Source organism: Sminthopsis crassicaudata, chromosome 3 (assembly GCF_048593235.1).
Source record: "Sminthopsis crassicaudata isolate SCR6 chromosome 3, ASM4859323v1, whole genome shotgun sequence".
NCBI classification, from domain to species: Eukaryota; Metazoa; Chordata; class Mammalia; order Dasyuromorphia; family Dasyuridae; genus Sminthopsis; species Sminthopsis crassicaudata.
Window position 1 is genome coordinate 513231895 of NC_133619.1, and position 18784 is coordinate 513250678.

At 43.1% G+C, this 18784-nt stretch overlaps 1 protein-coding gene across 1 annotated transcript in view; it reads right to left on the reverse strand.

Annotated features, from left to right (window-relative positions):
- Positions 1-237: 237 nt before the first annotated feature.
- The window catches only part of GDPD5 (glycerophosphodiester phosphodiesterase domain containing 5), a 173803-nt gene continuing 155256 nt past the window's right edge, over positions 238-18784 (reverse strand). The window contains 3 exon segments of the mRNA XM_074304095.1: positions 238-3770; positions 9499-9611; positions 16131-16213. Coding sequence (XP_074160196.1) covers positions 3652-3770; positions 9499-9611; positions 16131-16213 — 315 coding nt within the window. The 3' untranslated portion in view covers positions 238-3651.

An 18784-nucleotide genomic window follows, 5' to 3' on the forward strand; every position in this document is an offset into this window, starting at 1 on the left:
CTATTCCTCTCCCCTACTGGCTCCAATTCTTCCCTAGGGGGCCACATAGAATCCGTCCCTTTAGATAGTTGAATACAGAGCTGAGGCGTGATTTGTAAATCTTTTTTTAAAAACCAGGTTCAAAAACTAATACAACCTCTCCCCCCCATCCTGGCCCCACTTCCTCTGTACAACCCTTCAAACCCAGGAGACGCGACTTATCTGGAAGGTAACAAAGGTTTTCAAGTTTTCAAGTTCTGGTTTTATTATTAATTCTGGCTTTTCTGGCATTGACCAGCTAACAGGGTGACATCAATTCCCTTCCCTTCCCCCAGTCTGTTTCCATCTTTCAGAATGAATCGAACAGCCTGTGTCCAGGATCTTTCCAGCCATTTCCTACGTGTGAATCTCTCCACACTAGTTGGACTCCTGCACCCAGGCTTAGGATTTGTTCCTCCCATCTCTTCCCCTCCCCCACCCCCAGTGAAGGATTGGCACGCACAAGCCCATTAATAACTGACAGTAGATGGGTTGATTTGCCCTTTTAATAACCTTTTGGGGTTTATCCTCAAATTATTTTTATTTTTTCTTCAATTGATAAGAATTTATCTTCTCTCCATCTCCACCTTCTCAAACAAAACGAAACCCCTTATAACAAATAAGCAGAGTCAGGCAAGACAAGTTCTTCTGTTGGTGGTCCCCAAAATCATCTCATTCTGCATCCTGGATCACTACCTCTCTGTCAAGAGGCTGGCAGCACGCTTCATCATCAGTCCACCAGAATGGTGGGTGAATTGTTGTTTCTCCTATCATTTCCCCTATCTGGACCTCTCCTTTGGGCTGCAGGAAAGGAGTGCTCCAACTTGGGCATGGCCTCAGATCCTAGTTCTGGCAATCAATCAATCTTCATTTACTAAGTACCTACTATGTGCCAACCTCCTGCCATTTCCCTCTGGGTCTGTTTCCTCTTCTGTAATATGAAGAAGCCGGGCAGGATGATTTCTGGCACCAACTCCAAAATTTTAATTTTATTCACTATTTCTTCCATTGTACCTATGTTCTTCTTAAGTATTTTGTCATTTTTGCCCCACTAAACTGCAATCCTCTTGAGGTCAGGGACCGATCTTTCTGTATCACCAGCACTGCTAAGTCTGTTGAATTAAATGAGCTCTGGTGTCAGGGTAGGAGCTCCTAGCTGGCAGGGCCCAGTGCTTCCATTTAGTATACGTATGAAGAGGGAAAGCTTATCCAGGCTTCTGCTCTCTCAAGAGTACTTTCCATAGAGCAGCCAATTGGCAACAAGAGAATTGCCAAATTAATAATCTGCCCAGGCGGGAGCCCTCATCTTTTAGACACATGGATACTCCTTATAACATGGAATCCCACCAGAGTAGAGCTCCTGTGTCCCAGACCCAGACACCAGAAGTTCCTGGATGCCAAAGGCTCAATTTGATACTGGATACTCTGTCCTCCACCTCAGAAGTGCTGAGATCTAGTCCTTGGAGAATGTGACCAAACCCCACACGAGACCTGTGTCTAGCTTAGGAATTGGGACAAAGACATTGCAGGTATGGACACCCGAAAATCTAATGGGCAACAGTTGGAATGGGTTTTCTATGTGCATGTCTTGCTCTGCAGATAGGTCGTGGACTCCAGGCTCCTGGCCCCGAGATGAGAAATCAGGATTGTGTTTCCTTTGAAGGGGGAAGAAAAGGTAACCCATAATTCTAGAGCATGTAAACATAGGCTAGAGGGACCAGAACCAGGGAAAATAAGGAAACAATCTTTTCCATCTCTGCCCCTTTCAAACAAATGAGGTAATATTTGTAAGCATTTAGTACTATGCCTGGCACATAGTAGGTGCTTAATAAATGTATGTTCCCTCCTTCCTTTTCCCACCCATCAGGAAGAAAAGTCAACAGAGAGGGAGGGATGGAGGGAGGGAAGTGGTAATAAAAACTTCTGGTCCTCTCAATCCTGGAAAGAAGCCATTCTCCTTTCAATGACTTAGAGCCCCTTCAACTCTCCCCTTAATTCACCAGCTTGGTTTCTTTCCTTGAGATGTATTAGCAGAACGGGTACTGAAGTACTGAATTAGGAGTCGATAGACCAGGGTTCAAGGATCACTTTACATGAAATCTTTCCTGATCTCTCCCCTCCCCGACTGCCCCTGTATTAATTTTGTATAAGTTTTGCATAGACTCACAAATGTTGGCCCCACTCAGAACTTAAGCTTCTTGAGGGCAGGGACTGACTCTCACTTTTGTCTTTGTATTATTCCCAATGCCTCACACATAGTAGGTGCTTAACAAAAGCTTGACGATTGATTCACTGTTTACTAAAAAATGAGAGCTAAGTATTATTGGGGCAGCAAGCTAGCTGCCCCTGGAGGCAGGAAAGCCTCCTCTCAAATCTGACCTCGGACACAGGCTAGCTATGTGGAGACCTCCCCATCCCGGCCAAGTCACAACCTCTGCCTGCTTCAGTTTCCTCATCTATAAAATGGGATAACAGCACCAACCTCCCGGGGTTGTTGTGAAGATCAGATGTGATCCTATTGATGAAGTGCTTTTCAACCTTAAAGCACCACGTAAATACAGACTATTATTCATCCCCACCTGCCTCCCTCCTTCCTCCCTCCCACCCTTCGAACAACCCAAGTCGTTTCTTTTCTAGGCTAAATATTTCCAGTTCCAACCGATCTTGTCTGGAATGCTCTGTCCCTCCACCATCCTGCTTGCCCTCTGCCGCCAGCTCGGGATGGCACGAGAACACGAGGAACAGAACATTTCTTGTTAAATAAGTGATTCTGCCGGGAGGGATAGCACTTGTGCTTTCATATTTACAGGTGATTGCAGCTGTAATCAGCGCTCATCAGAGGGAGGCCCACTAACCTGATAGGCCATATTTAAAAATTTTTTAAAAATGAATTTCATTCATGCGCACAGACGGACAGACATCTTACATACACACAGTCCCCTCTGTGGTGCAGGAGGGTCCCAGGAGGCCCTGACCACCGGACCCCCTGGTACTGTGGTTCCCTTGTAGTGGCAAAGCTGACTGAGGAAACAGCTCTGCCTGGGACACAGGGAAAGAAGAATCACTCCTGTCTGGGGCTTCTTCTTAGCGTCCCCCACGTTGGGGCTGACAGGGAACACTCAAGTTTCCTGAATTTCCCGCCCCCATCTTCACAGCAGCAGGGCCCAGTAACTGCTGTGGTCTCTGTTCTTCCCAGGAGGACTGGAACCAAGCACCTCCCATTACGCAGGGTTCCCTTCCAGAGGGATCACAGCCTCTCTTTATAACCTGGATCAGGGACTGCTTGGCTCTTGATCCTGCCCACCCAGAACACACACAGGGATGAGGTGCTTGGCCAGAAAGTTCCCTAACAGGGTCGGTGGTAGTTGAGAACGTAGGCGAAGGCAGAGCTGAGGGGCTGGGGAAGGCAGCTCGACCACCGTCTCTGAGTCACACCGACTGGGGCGGGCCAGTCTGGGGACCTGCGTGGGGCAGCCGCTGTTGGTCTCTGCCTTGCACCCCAGCTTCCTACATTTGCCACCAGCTCTCCGAGGGCTTTCTACATATTTACAGGCCAGGCCACGGGGCCCAGTGGTCCTTCCCATGCTTGGCTGGAAGGGCAGGAGTGGACTGCAGACACTAGATCTTTCAGGGTTAGCGTCCTCCTCTGCCAGGACGTGTCTTGGGCTCCACGGGGGTCAGGACATCATTGGAAAAACCATTCTCAGAACACATGGAGAGATCATCCGTATTCTCTACACCATTGCTGATTTCTGAGTCAGGAAGGAAAAGGGTAATTAATATCTGTGCTCATGGAATGGAGGAGATAAGAAATAAGGAAGTTATTGGGGACAGGGGAGAATGCCTGACAGATACCTCCACCTGGCCTGAAGGAGTCAGGGACACGGACACTAACATCAGAGACCCCCAACCTCAGGGTGACGTCGGGGAAAGACCTCTGGCTCCTGCTAACCTGGATTCCCCACGATCTGCTAAGCCTTTAGGACTTTGCTCAGGTTCGTCCCAATATCCTCATTCAATCATTTAAATGAGACAATCTATTAACAGTGCTTTGCAAACCTTCAAGCCCTAAATACTTGCTTCTTTTGCTATTAATTTATTATGTGATGGGGAATAGTGAGGAACAAGTATAGAGAGATAGGTAGAAGTCAGTTTGCCCTTTAGCTTATAGGGAAATGGGAGCCGTTGAAGGCTTCTGAAGAGTTCTATGATCACATTACGTGCGTTAGGAAATGTGATGGAAGGAAGTTAGTGGGATCGAGTTTGAAAGCTGGCTTTGCTCCTTCTGAGCTGTGGTGACTTTGGCCAAGGGTTCTAATTCTCTGGATCTCAGTATTCCCCATATGTAAAATAGGGAGGCAGTCAGACTGTACCTTTCCTGTTTTAAATTCTGTGTTTCTCCACAGGGCCTTGGGTTCTAATAAGAGAAAACTAGGGGAAGGAAACTGAAGTCCTTGTGATCTTGAAATCAAGGACAAATGAGTTGTTTAATACCCTTGTCCCAGGAGATTTTCAGAGAAGCATTTCAGGGGGAGGGACAAGGAGTGTTTGAGGTAGGGAGAGAAGAGGAAATCATCCAGAGACACTGGGGGAGGGTATGTGTGTGCGTGTGGTCGGGGGGGACCCCATTTCTTTAGGTCAGAGTGTCAACCACACTGCCTGCTCCCTAGTGAAGCTCCAATCAGATTAAAAATATAATTGAGAAACATTGAACAGTAAATAAAAATGCAACAAATCATAATGTTAAAATGTATTTTTCAGAGTCAATCTGTACTCAGAGGGATTTTTATATGCGGTTTAAACCTCATTTCTATTGGAGTTTGACCCTGCAGATTTAAAGGGTGGGGAGAGAAGGGAAGGCTCCTTAGGAAAGAGACAAAGAGCCAGAGGGAAGCTGCTAGAGCCAGATCCAACAGGCCTCTGTCCACTGTCAAATTTTCAGCAAATCATGGCTTGATTTATTATTCTATTATACCTTAATTGATTATTCTATTGGTAGCAATACTGGGGAGGTAGAATGGATGTGACTTGGCAACTGACTGGATACAGGGAGTAGTGTTGAGAGAAAGGAAGAGCTTAATAAAGAGTTGATGAAAAATTCATTCACTCATTCATCTGTTAAGTCAGCACCCATGTTTGGTGTGTAGCTCACTGCTGGACAACACATAAGAGGTGCTGAAAAAAATGCTTGCTGGCTGAATGGCTGACTTGGCCCTGGAGGAGATACAGAAACAATCTATCTACCAGTAGCCTGCTTATTCTCCAAGACTCAATTCCAATGCCTCCTCCTCCAGAAAGCCTCCCTCATCTCCCCCACAGCGATTTCTCTCTCCTTTTCTTAATTTCTCTTTATTTATTAGCACTTTGTATTCTTCTTACGTTGTCACCATATTCTTATCTGTATTATACTTTTCTGTTTCCCTGTCTTAGCCCACTCGTATAGACTCTTGAGGACACGGACTGAATTTTTACTGTCTCCAGGCACTTACTAAGGGTTTGCTTTTGTAGCTTGTCTCTTCCAGTGTAGTACTCTGCACACAATAAGTGAGCAAATATTTCCTGTATGCACTGCACTGATAGGTTGGCTTAGGACAAGACTGTCTTTTCTCTTTGATTGGGTGTCCTTGATGCCCCATTTTCTGATCAATAGTTTTGGGGGCTGAAAGCACTGGTAAAGGGAAAGCTCAGGACCCTGGGATGACAGTGAAGAGGACCATCCCCCCATCCCTGAGACTGTGGTACTGAAATGGGGATTCCCTCTGACCTGGTGTCAGGGTTACTCTGGAGTGTCAAAGTAAGATGAGGAACTTTAATGTTTTTGAATGAAAACATTCTTGTCAATGCTACTGTGATCCTAGAAGGAGGATGGGTTTGGAGGGTCCAGGCTCAATCTGGAGACAGAATTAAGGAATGGAGGAGATTAAAATCATTGACACCTCAGTCAAGTGGGCTTTTTTTTTTTTTTAAAGTCATGGGGATGTGAGACAGCAATGCCTTTGGTACTTCTGAAGTAGTTTCATTAATCACCAGACAAAGGGGGAGGGAGGTTTAGGACCCTGGTTCATATTGCCATCTAGTGGGGAAGAATGAGAGAGACCAGCCCCGGAGGCTTGCTGAGATGGTCTTTAGTGGGGCTTAGAATCCTTAAAGGCAAAATGACAGAGATAAGGGTCTTCCCAGTTCTGACATTTTGTGTCAGATCTTACAGGTCTAAGGTTTTTCAGAGCAGAAAATGTCAGAGATGGGAGGGCCCTTAGAACACAGAGTGTCAGAGCCAAGAGGGCTCTTAGAACCCAGGATGTCAGAGCCAGGAGAGCCCTTGGAACACAGAGTATCAGAGCCAAGAGGGCCCTTAGTGTCAGAGCTGGGAGGGAACTTAGAACACAGGATGTCAGAGCCAAGAGGGCCCTTAGAACACAGCATGTCAGAGCCGGGAGGGCCCTTAGAACACAGGATGTCAGAACCGGGAGGGCCCTTAGAACACAGAGTGTCAGAGCCAAGAGGGCCCTTAGAACCCAGGATGTCAGAGCCGGGAGGGCCCTTAGAACACAGCATGTCAGAGCCAAGAGGGCCCTTAGAACACAGCATGTCAGAGCCGGGAGGGCCATTAGAACCCGGAATGTCAGAGCCTGGAGGGTTCTTAGAACCCAGGATGTCAGAGCCGGGAGGGCCCTTAGAACACAGAGTGTCAGAGCCAAGAGGGCCCTTAGAACCCAGGATGTCAGAGCCGGGAGGGAACTTAGAACCCAGGATGTCAGAGCTGAGAGAGAACTTAGAACACGGGATGTCAGAGCCAGGAGGGCCCTTAGAACACAGGATGTCAGAGCCTGGAGGGCTCTTAGAACCCAGGATGTCAGAGCCAGGAGAGCCCTTAGAACACAGGATATCAGAGCCAGGAGGGCCCTTAGAACACAGGATGTCAGAGCCAGGAGGGCCCTTAGAACACAGGATGTCAGAGCCAGGAGGGCCCTTAGAACCCAGGAGGTCAGAGCTGAGAGAGAACTTAGAACACAGGATGTCAGAGCCGGGAGGGAACTTAGAACACGGCATGTCAGAGCCGGGAGGGCCCCTAGGACACAGAGTGTCAGAGCCGGGAGGGCCCTTAGAACACAGAGTGTCAGAGCCGGGAGGGCCCTTAGAACACGGCATGTCAGAGCCGGGAGGGCCCCTAGAACACAGAGTGTCAGAGCCGGGAGGGCCCTTAGAACACAGAGTGTCAGAGCCGGGAGGGCCCTTAGAACACGGGATGTCAGAGCCGGGAGGGCCCCTAGGACACAGAGTGTCAGAGCCGGGAGGGCCCTTAGAACACAGAGTGTCAGAGCCGGGAGGGCCCTTAGAACACGGGATGTCAGAGCCGGGAGGGAACTTAGAACCCAGGATGTCAGAGCTGGTCTGAACAGAGGATGGTGGGCTAGTAGGAGCATGGTGGAGTTTGGGGATGTCGTTGACATGTTGAGTCTTGCAGTCTACAGAGACCTGAGATTTAAACCCTGCCCAGATGCTCACTAGTTGTGTGACCATGGTGAATCAGTTAGCCTGTCTGAACCTCAGTTTTCTCATCTGTAAAATGAGGATAATTCCTCTCCTATCTACCTGTTAGGGCTGTCATGCAGCTCAAATGATAACATTTTTGTAAGGTGCTCTGTAAAACTTAGAAACATTATATAAATGTCAATGGTTGTTATTAAAGAAGGAAGAAAAATGGTGGGAGGTAATTTAAGACTTAAGTCTTGCTTTCTGCCAAGAAAAAAAAATCAACCAAGAAATCAAAACAGGAGAGAAACAACATTGGGGAGAGGGAAATTTCAGCTTATTTTTATGCAATTAAAAAACCTCATTCTGAGAAGCGGTTTTAAAATTTCTCCAGACTACCTTTTTCACAAAAAAGGCTGAGAAGTAGAGTGAAGGCAGTGAGGGTTCCACTCTTCTCGGCAACATCTAGAATAATTCTGTTGTGGGTACCTGATTTTAGGAAGGATACCGATAAACTGTGAACAGTTAAATAATAAAACTGAGTATCATCTAGACAAGTGATTTGTTTAGCAGTGCAAGAGATTGCAAAACAAACTGGACTCAGGTCTCTCAGTCCAAGAACTAAGACTGTTGATTAACTTTGAGACTTCATTCCAGAACATGGAAGATAAAGATGAAATAGAATCACTAAAGCTATTTCAATATTACAAAACTGAAGAGTGGCAGAGAAGCTGGGGAGAGGACTTGAAACACAGGGATACCTTTAAGGAACCTAGACTGTGCACTGAGGAGGTGGAAGGCTAAAAGCAGACACGAGAGCAGTCTCCAACATCTGCAGGGTTGTCATGTCAAAGCAGAGTTACAGATGTTTTGCTTGGGCTGAGAGGGCAGAACTGGACTTCAAAGGTAATGAAGTGGATTTCAATTTAAGGAAGGAAATATTTCCTAACAGGGAGATCTCCTAGAAACCCCATCCCTCACAGTTAGTACAGGGAAGCTACATGAATGATTCGGGGATTTTAAGAGATGGTATTCATGATTTATCCAAGGGTTGAATTAGATGCATTTTGTGGTCCCTTCCCGATCTGAGGTAATATAACTGTGAACACAGAACACAAAATATTCAATCTAGAAGAGAACATGGAACACAGAATGTCACAGCTCAAAGGGATCTTAGAACACAGAATAAGGAGACTTAGAAAAAGCAGGAACCTTACAGGGGAAATACCCCATCTCTCTCATTTTATAGATGGGGAAACTGAGGTCTACAAAGGAAAGTGACTGCCCAGGGATGCTCATACAATCAGCCCGTGGCTCAGTCAGATCTGAAAATGAGGTTTCCTGAAAGTCAGCTCACTCCCCTTTATTATCATAAGCTGTAAAATTCAAGTCCTTAGGGCTGGTTAGCCCCAAGGAGGATAAATGTTGGTTGAATTTACTTATATTGGCAATGTCTATCTGGATATTGCATATAATCTGTCCTAGGGCTATGTGTCTCAAAAACATGTAAGACTGGTTTTGGGGACTGTGTGAATAGTGCAAACCTCTCTCGGTTGATAGAGGCACAAATCAGGATATGTGCCCTACTGTTGGCCATATAAAGGACAGGATACTCAGAAAGATGGGCACATATGTATACACTCAATTATTTAGGGCACTCCTGCCTATTCTGTAGGGCTAAGAAGGCGCTGATGAAAGACGATTCTTTATGGTAGGCGCTGTTAATAGAGGGTCTGTGATCTTTTAAAAACAATCTGGTAACTATTTCAATGTAGTTTCTTTTGCGATATTATATATTTTATTTTATCCATTTAAAAACATGATTCTGAGAAAATATCTGTAGGTTTCACAAGATAACCAAACAGATCTATTACACCCCGACTTAAGGGATGCTCTCTCTAAGACAGATGGGACTGAGTACATGCTCCCTACTTCTACCTCTCCCACCTCCAAATCTTTCCCAATCCCCTCCCATCCCAGGTTCACAGTACAGATCATGCGGCTCACCTGAAAAGATCAACTTCTCTTTCATGATCTTGACATCACGGCTGGTCCTACGTACAGCTGCACTGAGCATGATCTGTTCTGGGTTATAGGTCCGGATGCTTCCCAATCGCCACCTATGGATGGGAAGAAGGCTGAGGGTCAGGCTCCACTATCTGGAGTGGCCTGGGCCTGATCCCTGAGCCAGCTGGCCCTGTCTGCACAGTTAAGAGCCAGTTAGGGTCAGATTCAGGAAGCTGATCACAGGGCTGAGTATCTGGGTCTCAGGTCTTACTGTTTCCTCCTTTTCCAAGAAAGAGACCCCAAGCTACATCGGTCCCTTTGGAATAAAGTATTCCAGAAAGCAGGGGGAACTAAGAGACATCAAACATGTTTTGCCAGTTAGAAAGGTTCTTAGAACACAGACTGCACAGAAAGGAGAGCCAGGAGAAGTCTTCATCTGATTCAGAGAAAGAACCTGAGGCTTAGAAAGGGCCTTGACCGAAGTCATGGAGTAACACAGCCCAGTCTAGAACCTAAGCCACTCCTGTTCAAAGCTCTTTTCAGCATATCTCTCATCCTCCAAGGGCACCTGTTTATAAATGTCTAGCCTATCTCCTTAACCTTGCTAGGGGTTGCATTAACAGGGATCATGATTACAGGGGAACTACTGTCAGTAGACTCTTGTTGTAGGGGTCCATTATAAGCGTGCTATAACAGAGGCACTATTTACTGGTGCAGGGCATGCACGTACATTTACTGTATGATCTATAATTATACAGGCCTGGTAGAACAGAGATTACTATTACAGTGGTTTGCTATGTAATAGGGGCCTAATATAACAAATGCTAGCTAGTAAAAAGTGACTGTTATATATCACTACTACAATGGTCTGTCATAATAGGGACCTAGCATAAGAAGAACTTGTTAGAACAGAGACCACTATCATAGTGGTTTGATTTATAATAAGGGCCTAATAAAAGAAATGGCAGCTATCAAGAAGAATCTGTTGTATATTTGAAAGATATACTATGAAAGGGACTTTGCTATACCAGTAAAAATGACTATATATTATATAACATATAGGGGCCTAGTGTTAATAGACTTATTAAAACAGAAATCACTATTACAGTGGTTGCTATATAATAGAGGCCTGTAATAGGAACTGCTATCTATTAAAAAGAGCCTGTTAAATATTTGAAAGCTATAGTATAAGAGGGGCCTGCTAGATCATTATTACTATGATAGGAGTCTAATATAAAGGGTCTGCTATTGCAGAGAGCTATATTATTGATAATGCACTACCATAGAAGTCATTATTACAAAGACATCTGTTAGGACAGGAGTGCTACTGTAAAAGAAGCTATTGTATTGTTTTAACACAAGTATTTTATTAAAGGGGATCTATTACAACAATGGTTATTGCAGGGCAGAAGGCCCTGCCAATAACAGATCTATCAATTATAGCTAAGATCTATTGTAACAATTATTAACCAGAAACAGGATCTTTTGAAAATGTGACCTGATCTATGAGGTTTCTGGTGTAATGGAGATTTTCTATCTAGCAGTGTGTACTTGGCACCAGGGGTCTACTCTAACAGAACTATGCTATTAGAAGAATCTAGGTCTGTATGGCAGGGAATTGGCTATAATGGGAGTCTGCTAAAACAGTTCTGCTTTAACAGGATCTATAATACAAGGGGTCTGCTATACAAGATACACTATAACAAAAGCCACTATCAGAGGGAGTCTGCTATATCCTATAGGATTATTATTCAAGTAGCTTTGCTAGATCCAAATTTAGGTGTAAAAGAGGCTTTTTAGTTTGATAAGAGGTTCACTACAACAGGGATCTACTCTTAACAGCTTGGGGCTGGGCTGGGTTACTATAATGAGGAATCTGCTCATGGATCAATAATAACAGGGGCAGGTGTTGGATATAATCTACTTTTAATAGTTAGGAGAAGAAACCAAGAAAAAGAAGGTAGGAACGTTTGGGGGAGGAGGAGGTTTTTTTTTTTTTTTTTTTTAATCCCTATGAGCACAATGGGCAAAGGAGTAAAGGGGAGGGGGAGACAATGCTCTCCTTCCTCTCTTTTTCCTACTGTCCTAATGCAATGTGACTGTTCTTAAAAGGGAATCACAGCCTGTAGCATTAAATCAACTGTGCTGAAGGTGTTCCTCTGATAATTAAGAGAAACAAACTAAGCAAGGACTAAGGGGGTGGAGGAACAGCTTTAAGGGGAATCTAGAGAGGGAGGGTATCAAAAGGGGACACACATGAGTAAGGGAGAAAGAAGGGAAAGGAGGCAAATGAGCAGTGATGCTTTTGGTTCCATTCTTTGCTGGGGGTGGGGAGAGGGTCCACTGTCACGGGGACAGAGAAAATGCTAGGGTTCTTCCCCTAGTAAATGGCTTACTGGGAGTAGGGATAAGTTCCTTTCCCCTGGCCCCCCCCCCCCCCATTAATAGGGTAGAAGGTTAATTCTTTCTAAAAAGTAGGTAAAAATTTACAGAAGTATTGCTAAGAATATCTCAGGGGTTCCATCTCAAGTGAACCCCCCCAACACATGAAAATCTGCACTGATCCCCAAAACAAATTAGAGAAACTACTAAACAAAAGCAATTCTTTTTATCAACTAGAATTCTCTTTATATGTCGACTTTTCCAACATGTACTTAAAAGAAAGTTATAGCAATGCAAACTTGAAGTACCCAGGGAAAGATCTACTAGCATAAAGAGAATCCCACCAGTACAGCCACAGCAAGGGAGCTAGACTTTCGTTCCTATCCTCTGAAGGCAGAGGAATAAAGGTGGGGCTTGGACAACATTGTAAAAGGTGGAGGTTAGATGTCAGGAAGGGTTGCTGGGCAGTGAACTGGGGAGGAAGGGGAAAAAGGAAGGAGGGAGGACTCTTAAGCTGTGGCTTAAGCAGCCAGATTCCTGGAATACCAGAGGTGGAAGGTGTCTGTGAAATCACCCAATACAACTTCTTCATTTGGCAGATGGGCAAACGAAGGTCTAAGGAGAAAAATGACTTGCCCATGGTCACATAGCAAATTAGTGGCGAGCTGAAGTCAGAGCCCAAAGTATCCCCAAAGAAGATAAGGCTAAGGAGGATTGGGGATGAGGGTGGGAAAAGAGTTTAGCAAACTCTTCATTTCATAATCATGACAGCAAAGGAAGGAGAATTATAGGGACAGGATGGACAGAGGAAAAGAGAGAGGGAGAAATGCATGATAATTGAGAGAGAGAGAAACAGAAAGAGTGGCAAGCAGGAACTAATGTACATGGGATGGGGGAGAAAAGAGAGAAAGGGAGAAAGAGAGAGAGAGAAAGGGGAAAGAGAAGGTGGGAAGAAGGAAAGGAGAGAGAGAGAGAGAGAGAAAGAGACAGAAAAAGATGAACAGAAACAGAGAGACAAAGCCATAGAGAGAGCCAGAGAAAAGAAGAGCCAGAAAGAGCAAGACAGACAGACAGAGAGAGAATGAGAGGAGGGAAGGAGAGAGAGCCTGAGCCATGTGTCCAGGATATTTCCAGAATTTCCAGAATTTCCAGACTCAGCTAAGTGCAATTCCAACCACAACCACTGTAGAAAGTCTGATTATAAGGCTCGGAATTAGTATCTCTGCTTTTATCCCTTCCTATGCATCAGAGCCCCATCTCTTGGATGACTGGGCCATGGAGCCCACTACTCCCTCCCCTTTGGCCCAGGAAAGGGCCTACAGCACTGGTTCTGAATTTGAGATGAGTAAACATTAAAAAAACATTTTGGGGGCTATTTTAATGTAATTGCCTTCCTTTACAATTCTATATATTTTATTCTATGCTCTTAAAAACATAATTCTGAGAAGGGGTCCACAGGCTTTCTCAGATTGCCCAAAATGACTAAAGAACCCCATGCTTATTGGCTGATGGAAGCCCTGAAAGAGGACGGGATGGGGAGACTGAAGTGTCTGTCCAAGGTAAGGGACTGACCAAACTGCTTGGTCAGATCAAAGTTTCTAGGGCTCTTTCTACCACACCCGGATAGAAGTAGAAAGAAAATGGAAAACAGAACAGAATATAAGTGAGAAAGCAGAGGGAGAAGGGCAACGGAGAAGACAAGAGAAGGAGGGCTAGAGAAGGGAAACAAAGGCAAGTGGGAAAAGGGACGAGGAAGGAAAAGAGATAAAGGATGAGGGCTGGGAAGAACAGCAGAGCAGTGGGGAGCGGAAAGTGAAATGGGGGAGAAAAGAAAGGCATCAGCAGAATTACCTGATTAAGTGATAGCTGAGAGAGGCCCGAGTGCAGCAGAAGAGAAAACAGGAGGGACAGGCACAATGGTCAGAAAAGTCAGGGGCCTCCAAGGGGCTTCTTCCACTCCACCCCCCCAGGGCTTTGCTCTCTCCTTGGCCAGCCTCCATCTCCCCAGTGCTTCCTGAGCTTCAGACCACCCGGTGTGGAGGGAGCAAGGATGGGAACTGAGAGCATCTCCCCCTGACATCTTCTGGGACAAGGATGGGCCAGCGTGAAAAGAACCCGAGAGAGAGAGAGGACCAGGAGAATGGGGGGCCTGCAGCTGGCTCACTGAGGTCCGGGTCCTGTAACTTTCCCATTTGACAAAAATACTAATTAATCCCTCATGGGTGTAATTGAGGCATGTAATTTAAGGGATGGGGAAAGACCAGAATCCTCTGGTCAAAGGGCAATCTTGATTTTATAATAATATTAACAGTAAATTTAAAAAATAATATTAACAGTAAAGATAACCCTAATAATAATTCTAATGATGATGATCATCATAATAATGAGAATAATAATACTAATAACGGCTAAGATTTATATAGCACTTACTATGTGCCAAGCACTAGGCTAAGCATCTTACACTTAGTGATCTCTATTTGATACCCACAACAACTTTGGGAGGTAGGTGCTATTATTGTCCCCAATTTACAAATGAGGAAACTGAGGCAGTGTTACATGACTTGTCCCAAGATTTTGTAAACTGTTCTCTTTGATTGAATGAATATTTCCAGTCACACAACTGACTGAAAGGTACAGAATTTAGGATTTTCCCCTTCAGAATAAAAATGCTGGGACAGCTAGATGGTGCAGTGGAATCAGGAGGATGACCTAAGTTTAAATCTGGCTCAGACACTTAAAACTTCCTAGCTTCACGTCCCTAGACAAGTCACTTATCCCAATTGCCTCAGCAAAAAAAAAAAAAAAAGAGAGAGAGAGAGAGAGAGAGAGAGAGAGAGAGAGAGAGAGAGAGAGAGAGAGAGAGAGAGAATAAAAATGCCAAATGCAATCTTTCCTTGAACAAGGTTAAGTTCAAGTTATATGATTGTCCTTGAAAAATTTAATTGGCAAAGACTGTCTCATCCTTGTGTTTGTATCTCCATCATCTAGCAGAATGCCTGGCATGTAGTAGGTGCTTAATAGACATGATAAAACATTCTGAAAACTATTTAGAGCTTTGAAAATAGAAAAGTGTAAAAGATTTAACCAATTATTAAATTTCTTAAACTATAAGTCACCTTACAGTTATAAAAGATATAACAAACTATTAAACCCCTAAAGGGAATTATAAACAGTTATAACAACAATAATAATAGCTGATATTTCTATAGCAGTTTAAAGTTCATTTGAGCCTCACAACAATTTTGTGAAACATGAAGGTATTTTTAGATATTGTTTCATAATATAAAATATTTTTAAGTAATTTGGGTATTATTTTCCCCTGGGCACTTATGTTGGGGGCAAGATGTCAACCTGGCTTTTCCTCATTCCCAAGATTATTATAAGATGTTACCTTCTCAAGAGCTCCGTATGGATTTCAAAGAGCTTTTTAAAATATAAGGGATTTTAAAAGTTGAGGCACAGATAAAAATGTTATTCTCTATAGAAAAAGTGTTGGATTCTCTCAAGTTTCCGTTATGCTTTCCTTTGGGAAGAAGGCTGAACAAGGCCCCACAGGCTGGTTTTACAGAAGAGGTAAATTGACTTGTTTAAAGTCATATAGAAAGAGGATTTTCTTTTTCTTCAAATTTTTTTTCTCCTGTTACATGTAAAACCAATTTAGGATTTGAAACCTGGCCTTCTAATGCTCAGTTCCAGGGCTCTAACTTCAGCCCGCCAACTTAGCTGAGAGGCACAAATGGGGGCCATCACTGGACTCCGAGTTTGTTATCCTATATACTGAGTTTGGCTTTGGGGTTTCAGCCTCTGGCCAAAGGGGAGAAGGAGCAAATGCTTGGTCTCAAAGGATTGAGAACTGGAATCAGCCTTAGAGAATTATCTGGACCAGAGGTACCAAATACCCAATGTTTATCCAATTAGATTAAAATGTAACTGGGAAAGATTTAATAAGATGAATATAAATAAATACAACACAACATACTGTTAATTTGTGATTTCCTAAGTTAATACACACATTTCTATTTGAATTTGACACCTCTGATTTGGACTAGTCTCTTCATTTTAAAAAAGAAAAGTTAAAGCTTAGACAAAAATAAGTGACTGTCCAAGGTCCTTTAAGTAACTCCAGTGAACAAAAAAAAATTACAGCTGGGGAAGCTCCTGGAGCAATAGATTGAGGAGAAGGTTCATCCTGGCCTGGCAGGAATGGGAGCCAGGAGTAAGGCTGCAAGAGGGCAGCCAACATTACTCACTTCTGAAATACGAAAATGCCCACGATGAGTGTGAAGGAGACCAGGTCAGCTGTGATCCAGATGAGACAGTACTCGTCCGGGGCCTGAAAAAACAGTTATCCAAAGGTATGAAGGATCCTCTAATGCAGGAACAAGTTCACAATCCTTCCTCAGAAGGGTCCAGGGGTCTCTTTCTCAAGATGGGGAAAAATGTCTGGAGATATATTAGGGAGGGATGTGTTTAGGGATAGGATTTTTGTGTCATGAATTTCAATTCAATTCAATAAATATTTTATCAGGAGCCTACTATGTTCAAGGACTGGGCTAAGTGCTGGATATATATAAAGAGGTAAAAGACAGGATTAAAGTCACTTGCTCAGGGTTGCAGGGATAATAAATATCTGAAGCAGGATTAAATATAGGTCTTCCTGATTCCAAGTCAAGTGCTCTATTCATCACATAGCTAATAAATGTTCAAGGAAGAATCTGAATCTACCTCTCCTTGATTAAAAATAAAAATAAAATGTTTTATTCACTAAACCACTGCCCAGGGTCACGCAGTTATCAAATCTCTGAAGCAGGAGTTGAACACAGCTTTTCTTGACTTCCAGTCCAGCACTTCATTCACACTTTGCACTCATCCTCCTCCTTATCACCATATTGGCTATACAGTTTAGCCAAAAGCAGGCTGTTTGGAATTATCTCAAGTCTTAGTTCAATGTGACCATAGCCAAATCACCTAACCTGTATAAGCCTCACTCATATAATGAGTGAGTTTCTGAGACTCTTCAAGCTCTAAGTATTCAATCCTAAAGGTAATATGGGAAGCTTCCACTGGTAATCTCCCATGATGTCTTTTGGTGGCTTAAATGGGACTTAGGCTCTCAAAAATCCTGCCAAGTTGGAAAGTCTTCAAACCCAGGGATGGATTTAGCATTTGACTTCCTAGCTAAAGTCCAAGAAACTCATTGCCATGATGATCAACTTTTTGGACACAAATATTCACTGAAACCAAAGACTGAGATACAGAAGGGTTGGGGATTGGGAACTAGACTGGCAAACTAATCCACACTGATGAAATTACTAACCACTTACAAGTAAGGGAAGATGGGAATCTGTATATATCTGTGGGGCTACCCAAATCATGTGGTTCAGGTAGCCCAAGAAAATCAAACAATGGTAGAATATTATTACCCTGTAAGAAGAGATGACTATGAAGACTTCAGAGAAACACAGGAAGACTTACATGAACTGCTGCAAAATGAAATAAGCAGGACCATGAAACAATAGGCAATTTACCATAATGTAAATGGAAGCAAAGATAAAAGCATGCAATATTAATGATCAAATCTGGTCTCAGAGAAGAGACAAAAAAAATCAAACTGCATTACTTGTTTATAGAGCTAAGAATAATGGATGTGCAATATGGCATCTATTATCAGACTTAGTTGATATGTGAGTTGATTTTGCTGAATTGACTTTAAAAAAAAAAAACTACTTTTCCTTTACATTTTTATTCTATGTTAATAAATGGTAAATATATCTGGGGTTATCGGAATTTGTGTCAGTCTGGAATGTATCTGTGTCATATGTATTTTGGTACTATGTATATACCTGGGGACCAGCCTTGCATCCAGAATGCTCTTTTCAAATGCTGACTCTTAGAATCGCAGACTTCATTTGACACTTGGCTCAAGTACCATCTCCCTCCAGCAGGTCTTTCTTGGACCCCCCCCCCACTCCAATCCCCTAACTGCCTGAGATATTTCCTACAAGATACCTTCCATTTACCATGTATCTCTTGTATGTTGTGATTTATACATATTTCACCCAGTAAAATGAAAACTCCTTAAAGGCAAAGGCTGTTTTTACCTTTAAAAAGATACGCCTAGTGTTTAGTAGTGTGTCTGACATGTAGCAAGCATTTAATAAATGCTTATGGACTGTCTGGTATATGTCACCTTATCCTTATAGGTGGTCATCACATATTTGTAAACATAAATGGATAGAAGTGGGGAATATGTGTACTTTATTTCCCCTTCCGTATATGTGTGTAGCTCTTTATTTCTCCTTGATCTATCTGCTTTTCTAATTGTTCATTCCTTTATTCCTATCTGCCAAGGTTGTTGTGAGGATTAAATGAGATAAAGTGTTTGTAAAGTGCTTAGCACAATGCCTGACCCAGAGGGAAGTATGCTGTATTCTATCTCCCTCTTCCAATTTATTTGAATATAAATTGGTACAGAATTACTACACTAAGAATCTTTTTCATAACCAAAAAAAAATTATATTTCTGGTTGTTAATTTTTTAACTGGTGAATTTAATCAACCTCTTATTTCATTAATACTATATTAGGAATCTTATTCTATATTGAATAACATTCTGTATTTCAAAGTCATTATTTTTGAAATTGATGAGTTTAACTTTTTCTTTCTTTTCCTTAAGGGAAAAAAAAATTAAAAAAGACTACATGAGGGAGAAGGTAGGTAGTGCAGTGGTTAGAGCACCAGCCCTGAAGTCAGGAGAACCTGACTTCAAATCTGGCCTCAGACACTTAACACCTCCTAGCTGTGTGACCCTGGGCAAGTCACTTAACCCCAATTGCCTCAAAAAAAAAAAAAAAAAAAAAAAAAAAAAAAAAAAAAAGGACTACATAAATTTTCCTTTTTTTGTG